Here is a 9,089-nt window from a genome sequence, read left to right as displayed (position 1 = left end):
GCAGTGAGCCAAGATTGCGCCATTGCACTCCAGCCTGGGTGACAGAGCAAGACACCATCTTAAAAAAACAAACAAACAAAGAAAACATTTCCTTTATCTATTCCTCGGTCAACAGATACTTAGTTGTTTCCGTATCTTGGCCATGGTGAATAATGCAACTAACAAGGGAGTGCAGGTATCTCATGGAGTTTCATTTCCTCTGGATCTATAGCCAGAAGTGGGATTGGTGGATCTTAATGTAGCTCGTTACAATTTTTTGAGGAACCTCTAGACCGTTTTCTGTAATGATTGTACCAATTTACATCCTTTTGATAGTGGCCATCCTAACGGAGATGCAGTGATTTCTCACTGAGTTCGGGTTTGTATTTCTCTTATACCTAGAGATGTTTACCGTCTTTTTATATGCTTGTTGTTCATTGCTCATTTGTATCTCTTCATTGGAGAATTGCCTATTCAAGTCCTTTGTCCATTTTAAAATCAGGTTATTTGGTTTTGTCGTCGTTGAGTTGTAAAAGTTCCATATAAATCCAGGATATATTGCAAATCAGATATATGATATGTAAGCATTTTCATCTATCCTGTAGATTGCCTTTGTTTCCTTTGATTAGCCAGAGTTTTTAAGTTTGATGTAGTCCCATTTGTCTATTTTTGCTGTTATCTGTGCTTCTGATGTCATATTCAAGAAATCATTGCCATCTCAAGCATCCTGAAGTTTTTTCCCTTTTTACTTTAGTAATTTATAAAATAATTTGGTCTCACATTTAGGTTTTTAATCAATTTTGAGTTAATTTTTATGTATAGTGTACGGTCAGGGTACAGGTTCATCTTTTGCATGTGGAAATCCAGCTTTGTCAACATCTTTTGCAGGGGATTATCCTTTCCTAATTGTGTAGTAGTTGTTTTCGTGCCGCCCACGCCATCCTGAAATTCACACACAGTTGCAGGTTACTGCCCTCCGGGAACCTCCCCTTCTCTTCCGAAGAACCAGGAACCCGGGGCTCCACAGCTCACCCGGGCCTTCTCATACGTGTGGGCGCCTAGCAGCTCAGCTGCGACCCCGCCTCAAACGCGTGGAACTACAATTCCCAGAAAGCCAGCGTCCTCCCGTGGACTCCATTTCCTAGAGGCCTTAGCGGCCGCCCTGCTCCTCTAGGTCCCGGCGCTCTGCGGAGCTTTCGCTGCCCGGTGAGCGGCGCGGGGCTTGAGGTCGCCCAGACGTCGGAGGAGCCGGGTCAGGAGGCTGGAGCTTCCTGCTTGCGGAGTGCGGCGGAGAGGCGCGGCCCGGGAACGCCGGATGCTGGGGAGGTGAGCGGCATGGCTGGCTGCACCGGGAAGAGGCGGCGCCTGGCGCCAGGACGGCTTGAGGCCGCGGGGCTCCGAGGGCCTCTGGGCGCGGGTGGGCACCCCCGCCTCTGTCACCGGACCCCGCGCCAGGACTTGGACTCTCGCCTCTCATGGGCCGCTCTGGTGCCGCTGCCGATGCCCCTGCCTCTGGCTCGCGCCGTCCGCCGTGAACGCGGGGCCAGGCGTTTCCTCCCGGGCCCACCCTGCCCGCGCCGTGTGGGCCTCGCGGACTCGGGGCGCCGGAACCCCCAGCGCAGGGCAGAGGCAACCGGGCCCGGTTTCTGAGTCAGTCCCCAGGACTGCCACCCCTCCTGCCTCGGGACACCCAGCGCTTTCGTCTTCAAAGCCGTTTTCTGTGGAGTCAGGAGATGATTCGTTGGCGGGAGGGAGAGGAACCAGGTGGGAAAAGGCTTGAGGCGGAGGGAAGTCGTCCCGGGGCCGTCGTGGTGGGAGTTCCGGCCCCGCCTCTCAGGGGCGTGAATGGGGCAGGTGCCCCGGTGCTGCCTCAGTTTCCTGAGCGGTGCGGTGGGTGCTGGCAGTGCCAGCTGGCGCCGAGGAACTCAGCGGCGTGGGGCGCGCCCTGGCCCTGATGGGCTCAGTGGGTCGCTGCTGCCACTGCGGGTCCAGCGTCCCCTCTGTAAGCCCCAAGCCTGTGAGGCCTGGGCCTGGCCTGGCTGCCCAGCGCTGCTCTGGTCCGCGGGCTCCTGGCTCCTCCCGAATCCCTCTGAGGGCGCGCGGGGTCTTTCCCAGCGGGAGTCGGGGTTTCAGAGCTGCGGATTCCAGGGCTGGAAAGCAGAAGGGGTTCTTCTGGCTCCCTTTTTCTTCTCAGATCTGCCTTCTGGAGACTGCACCGTCCTCACGGGAGAGCCAGAAAGAGGACATGGCTGCCGGGCAGCGGGAAGCGAGGCCCCAGGTGAGCTCATTGCCCCTTCAGATCCTAGTGGATGGATTTTCCCCACTAACTGGAGTTCTTCACCCGGGACCATCTTCAGCCAGGATGGAGCCCAAGTCTTTTTCCTTTGGAGGAGCTGGTCTGCCCTCATGAGTGGTGGATTCTGTAGGGAGGACCACCCACCCCCCCATCCGTGTCTAGTGGTTCTTTTTTAATTAACACACTTTCTTCACTAATCTTCATCCATTGTGTGACTAATTGGGCAAGTAAGATACCACAAGTCTGTCTATCACTAGGGACAGAACAAACTTACACACCTGGGAAAAATCCCTGCCTCCTTCACTCACCCATGTCTCCCTTCCTATCCTTTGCAGGAATACTTTCTCTCTTCACCCCTGAGAATCCTCATAACACCAACCTTTCCCCAGGCTTCTCCAACGCATAGCTTTTAGTTTTTTCTCCCTCTTAACTTTGTGAATCATATTCTTTGCTTGTATCACTCTCTTGAAAACTATTGCAGACCGTTTTCATTTTTGTGTAGTGGGAATGAGGAGGCCATCCTTTCTAGGTGAGACAAGAGTGAACAGAGTTGGAGAGGTCGCTTGACTCGCAGGACACAGAGAGAAGACCCCTCAGGTAGCCGCAGGAAGAGTTTCATGGGATAGCAGTAGTGCAGAGGCAGCGTAGGTGGTAGTTAGGAAGTAGGGCTGTCAAGCCAGATGGCAGCGTTTTAACCCATCTCCTCTGTTACTGTTTGTGGGCCTTGGGCTTCACCTCTCTGTGCCTCAGTTTTCTCACCTGTAAAATAGGAATAACAACCGTGCCCACCTCCCAGCGTAGATGGAGGGGATCACATGAGTTAGTGTGTGCAAAGTGTTTGGATCAGGGCTGGGCACTTAGTTAACTGCTCAGTATATGGTGGTTGTGGTTGCTGAGTGACATTACTGTATTAATATATGAATGTTAATGTGGATAGAAACTGCTGGACAATGTGTTTAGGGCCCAGAAGGTGTTATCCTTTATTCATTTTTTTGTTTAACAATAATAATGTCCACTGAGTGTCCAGCATGCTAGGGAATGGGCTGAGGGCTTTACATTTGTTCTCTCACTCTCACAGTAGCACAACAATTACAATTCTTGTTTTACATGTGAGGAAACTGAGGCTCAGAAAAGTTAAGTAACCTGAGCACAGTCCAAGTATGTTTGGCTCTGAGTTCCCTCGGACCACCCAGTCGTTCCTGTGGTGCGTCTTTCGGAGTATGGGCAGATCCAGCCACGTGACACTAGAGCGCTTCTGCAGCGTGGCATTATCCTTTTTTTTTTTTTTTTTTTTTTTTTTTGAGAGACAGTCTTGCCCTGTCACCTGGCTGGAGTGCAGTGGTGCGATCTCGGCTCACTGCAGCCTCCGCCTCCCCGGTTCAAGCAATTCCCCTGTCTCAGCCTCCTGAGTAGCTAGGACTACAGGCATGTGCCACCATGCCCGGCTAATTTTTTTTTTGTATTTTAGTAGAGATGGGGTTTCACCATGTTGGCCAAGATGGCCTCAATCTCCTGACCTTGTGATCCACCAGCCACAGCCTCCCAGAGTGCTGAGATTAAAGGTGTGAGCCACCGCACCTGGCGGCATTATGTTTTAGACTAGCCAACACAGTGGAGTGGGAGCTGAGGATGTGGCCAGAACAGGCTATTGTGCATTTGAGCTGGTATTTGTCCTTCAAGGCATTCTTATTCCATTCCCGCAGAGCCAAGCTGCCCTCCTGACTAGAACCTTCTACATCCCAGTGTCTGACTGAGTCTCTGTGGCATCCTTCCTGTCCTTGCTGCCCATGCGTCAGTAATGTGTAGATCTGTGTGTAAAATTCAGTGAAGGGAATTTTAAGACCAGAGAGAGAGTGCAGAGTTCACAATTAGAAAACTGGAGTTATGATCCTGCTGCTACCTCTAGCAAAGCACATGACCTGGGATCTTGGCTGCCCTGGACCTTGTGTTCTTGTCTCAGGGCCCTATGCAGACACATAGTTCAAATTATTTCATGCATTTTCTAGTCCGCCAGTCAGATTATACATTCTTTGAGAACAAAGATCATTTCTTGTACTCTTCCCCAATATGCAAATAATTTGATGCTCTTTTTCACCATATAAATATTGCAGGGTCATGGTGTAAATTTTAGAGAATAAAACATTTATATATATACATATGTATATGTGTGTGTATATATACATATGTATGTGTGTGTATATATGTATGTTTATGGATACGTGTGTATATATACGTGCATAGGTATGTGTATGTTTATATAGTCATGTGTTACATAATGACATTTTGGTCAATAAAAGACCATAAATGTGACAGTGGTCCCATAAGATTAAAACATAGCCGAAAGATTCCTGTCTCCTAACGACAAAGCCATCGTAACATTATAGTGCAAGGCTTTTCTCCTGTTTGTGGTGATGCTGGTATAAACAGACCCTACCGTGCAGCCTGCCAGTCCTATACAAGTATACAACATATGCGATTGTACAGTTCATAATAGTTGATAATATCTGACTGTGTTGCTGGGTTATATATTTATTATACTATCCTTGTTATTTTACAGTGTCTTTTGCTTGTTTTTTAAAAAGTTAACTGTAACAACCTCAGGCAGGTTCTTCGAGAGGTATCCAGAAGAAAGCTTTGTTCTCATGGGAGATGACAGCTGCATGTGTGTCATTGCCCCTGAAGACCTTCCAGTGGGACAGGATGTAGAGGTGGAAGACAATGGTGTTGATGATGCTGATCCTGTGTAGGCCTAGACTAATGTGTGTATTTATGTCCTAGTTTTTAACAAAAAAATTTTTAAAGTAAAAATAAAATTAAAAGCTTTTAAAATAGGAGAAAGCTTATAGAATAAGGATATAAAGAAAGAAAATATTTTTGTACAGCTAGACAATGTGTTTAAGATAAGTATTACTACAAAAGAGTCAAAGTTTGAAAAAATTAAAAAGTTTAGAAAGTAAAAGTTACAGTAAGCTAGTGTCCTAAGTTTCACATTCACTCACCACTCAGCCAGGCGACTTCCAGTCCTGCAAGCTCCATTCATGGCAAGTGCCCTGTACAGGTGTACCATTTCTTCTGTTTTATACTGTAGTTTACCATGCCTTTTCTATGTTTAAATATATTTATATACACAGACACTTAGCATTGTGTTACAGTTCTCTACAGTATTCAGTATGGTAACATGCTGTACAGGTTTGTAGCCTAGGAGTAACAGGCTGTACCATATAGCCCGGGTGTGTGGGAGGCCATACCATCCAGGTTTCTCTCTTATATTCCCATAATGATGAAATGGTTTAACAATGCATTTCTCAGAATGTACCTCCATCGTTAATGCGACACATGACTGTATACTCTATATATTTCATATATACGATAGAAAATAAAATCACCCTTAACCCCACCATCTGGAGATAATCACTGTCATTCAGTTTATTGCATGTCTCAATAATTTTTTATGTATGTAGAAATATTTTTTTTTTCTTTTTGGAGAGGGAGTCTCACTCAGTCACCCAGGCTGGAGTGCAGTGGTGCAGTCTCGGCTCACTGCAAGTTCCGCCTCCTGGGTTCAAGCAGTTCTCCTGCCTCAACCTCCCGAGTAGCTGGGATTACAGGCACATGCCACCACGCCCGGCTAATTTTTTGTATTTTTGTAGAGACAGAGTTTCACCGTATTGCCCAGGCTGGTCTTGAACTCCTGAGCTCAGGCAATCCACCCGCCTCAGCCTCCCAAAGTGCTAGGATTAGAGGTATGAGCCACCACACCTGGCCAGAAACATTTTTTTGAATGGGGACAAACTCGAAACAGTGATATATAACCTGCTTTGTACTTAACATTTTCATGGATGTCTTTTTATGTCAACAAATAGCTATTTATACCATCAGCTCTAATGATTGCCTAGTATTTGTTTGTATTAACGTGATAATAGCTAACATTTGAACCTTTAATGTGAGCCTGATATGGTTTTAAGTGCATTGTGCAGATTAACTTATTTATTTATTAAGTATGTGTTAGATTTTGAGAGGCGGTTTTAGAGTACTTTTGAATGGAGCCCAGGACATCTGCCCGGATTGGAATCCCAGCTATACCACTGAACAGCTGTGTGACTTTAGACAAAAATTTTTTTTTTTCTTTTTTGAGTTGGAGTCTCATTCTGTTTCCAGGCTGGAGTGCAGTGGCATGATCTCAGCTCAGTGCAACCTCTGCCTCCTGGGTTCAAGCGATTCTCCTGCCTCAGCCTCCTGAGTAGCTGGGATTACAGGTGCACACCACCATGCCTGGTTAATTTTTGTTATTTTTAGTAGAGACGGCGTTTCACTGTGTTGGCCAGGATGGTCTCGATCTCTTGACCTCATGATCCACCCACCTCGGCCTCCCAAAGTGCTGGGATTACAGACGTGAGTCACCGCACCCAGCCAACTTTAAACAAATTTCTTAGCCTCTCAGTGACTTTGCTTTCTGTGATGTAAAATGGGAACAATAACTGTTTTCTTCATAAGGTAATTGTGAAGGTTAGATAAAGTATGTACTAATGATTAATATAAAGCTCTATAGTGTCTGGCCCATGTAAAGCATTCAGCAAAAGAGAGGTGTTCTGATTTTCTTTTTTTTTTTTTTTTTTTTTTGAGACAGTCTTGCTCTTTCGCCCAGGCTGGAGTGCAGTGGCGCAATCTCGGCTCACTGCAAGCTCCGCCTCCCGGGTTCACGCCATTCTCCTGCCTCAGCCTCTCCGAGTAGCTGGGACTACAGGCGCCCGCCACCATGCCCGGCTGAATTTTTTTTGTATTTTTTAGTAGAGACGGGGTTTCACTGTGGTCTCGATCTCCTGACCTCGTGATCCGCCCGCCTCGGCCTCCCAAAGTGCTGGGATTACAAGCGTGAGCCACCGCACCTGGCCCTGATTTTCATCATTATTATCCTCAAGCTTGAATCAGCACAGAGGTAGTGCCGTAAGTTATTTAACCCAGCCTCTATCAGTGAGTATTTAGGTTGTTTCCTGTTTTTCTTTTGCTACTAACACCATGATAAGTATCCTTGTGCTTATATTTTTGTGCACTGTTTTTTACAGTAATTGCTGAGTTAAAGATTATACACAGTTCTAAGTTTTTATGTATTATAAAATTGCCAATGAAAGATTATTCTAATTAAGGCTCCCACTAATGGCCGTAATTCCTCCACCCATCTCTTACAGTGGCTGCACAAGGCCTGAATCTCACTGTGTGCTGCTCAGTATATATTTGTTACTGGCCAATTGTTCATTAAAAGAATGACCTGGAACCTTCAGAAGCTTGAACAGTATCAGAAGTGTTTCACGGGCAGCCTGTCTTCCCCACTGCCGCCCCCTCCACTCTGTGAGGGTGCTCCTGGGTGAGCTGGAACGACTTCTCCTTCCAGGTGTCACTGACATTCGAGGACGTGGCTGTGCTCTTTACCCGGGATGAGTGGAGAAAGCTGGCTCCTTCTCAGAGAAACTTGTACCGGGATGTGATGCTGGAGAACTATAGGAACCTGGTCTCACTGGGTAAGGAAATTTCCCCTCTAGAAACAGAATTCAAAACTCGGGATATCTCAGCACCTCCTTCCCTGAATAAAAGCAGTTGATCACTGAAAAATTTGAGCTGAGTTTGAGGATTGTATGAATCAGATCTCTGTAAATAAACATTGAAAACTTACTTTCTCCTAATAAGTATGGAATTGCTCTATGTCTTGGCGGGTGAATGTTGATAATCATCTCCTTCCTGCTGCACAATTTCACATTAGAAATTCTCTCATAATTCAGGCAGCATTTTCCTGCTTTGGTTGTTCTGTGGTTTGTTTGCTCATCCTCAGCAGAGGGCTTACCTCATCCTTCTTCATCGACCTACCATTGCCTTTCCCACTTCTTTCCAGTCAGATGAATCTTGTAAAATCCATCTTCAGAAAGGAATCATACGATGTTTTCTCGTTTTAAAAAAAAGCTACTTCATAGATCATTCTATAGATGCCAGTTTATAAGTTTTAATTACATCATACATGCAACGTTCCTTCTGTAGAAAAGCCACGGTACCCTAATAATCAGGGGATACTTTGTAGTGTCAAAACGAAGACTGAGACTTTTTTTGTTGTTTGGGTGCAGGACTGTCATTTACCAAACCAAAAGTCATCTCCCTGTTGCAGCAAGGAGAAGATCCCTGGAAGGTGGAGAAAGACAGTTCTGGCGTCTCCTCTTTAGGTAAGTGGGTGGCCCGAGGTGCTCGGGAATCGCCGCAGACAGGTCTGCTTAATGAGAGGAGGTAGGAACGTTGGTCGGGAAATTCCCTTGAGGATTCTCAAGAAGTGGTGGGGAAGGGGAAGCCCAGGCTCTTAGACAGGATTACTCCCTTGTAGTCACTTCCCCATGAATCTCTCAGAATCTCTTTTCTTACTCTTTCCTGTTGTTTTAGAATAGGGCTGTATTTTCATGTATTCATTCAGCAAACATAGTATATTTAAGGAATTTCAAATAATCACTCTGGCTGAAGCTCAGGGTGTATTTGGGAAAGGAGGAGGTGAGGAAGGAGATAGCCTAGAAAGCTAGGGAAAGGCCGCGTGGTAAGTGCTTGGGCACAGTTCTAAGAGGTGGAAACTGTCCCGTGGGGCACTGGAAATCATTGAAGGATTTGGGCAGAAATCATTTCGTCCTTGGTATCTTATAAAAGTTGGTCTGAATCAGAAACAGTTGAGTCTCCATCTGTGTAAGAACAACGAAGGGACCTGCGGCGTGTGAGCATACTCTGGTGAGCACCACCACCCTGAAAACAAGTCCAGGGACGTGGACAGAGCTCCCAAAAAGTTACAGAG

At 46.4% G+C, this 9,089-nt stretch overlaps 1 protein-coding gene across 2 annotated transcripts in view; it reads left to right on the top strand.

Moving 5' to 3' along the window:
• Positions 1–1,137: 1,137 nt before the first annotated feature.
• Positions 1,138–9,089, top strand: part of ZNF354B (zinc finger protein 354B) — a 28,077-nt gene continuing 20,125 nt past the window's right edge. For both annotated transcript variants that reach the window (XR_004032693.1, XM_003279547.4), the window contains exons 1-4: positions 1,138–1,305; positions 2,174–2,257; positions 7,665–7,791; positions 8,386–8,481. Coding sequence is in view for 1 of the 2 variants with exons in the window: in XM_003279547.4 (XP_003279595.2) it covers positions 2,225–2,257; positions 7,665–7,791; positions 8,386–8,481 (256 nt within the window). In the remaining variant the exon portion in view is untranslated. The remainder of the gene's footprint in view (positions 1,306–2,173; positions 2,258–7,664; positions 7,792–8,385; positions 8,482–9,089) is intronic.

The sequence above is a fragment of the Nomascus leucogenys genome, chromosome 2, assembly GCF_006542625.1.
Source record: "Nomascus leucogenys isolate Asia chromosome 2, Asia_NLE_v1, whole genome shotgun sequence".
In the NCBI taxonomy this organism is placed as follows: Eukaryota; Metazoa; Chordata; class Mammalia; order Primates; family Hylobatidae; genus Nomascus; species Nomascus leucogenys.
Note: the sequence above shows the minus strand (reverse complement) of the source record. Positions and strands in the feature narration are given on the sequence as shown.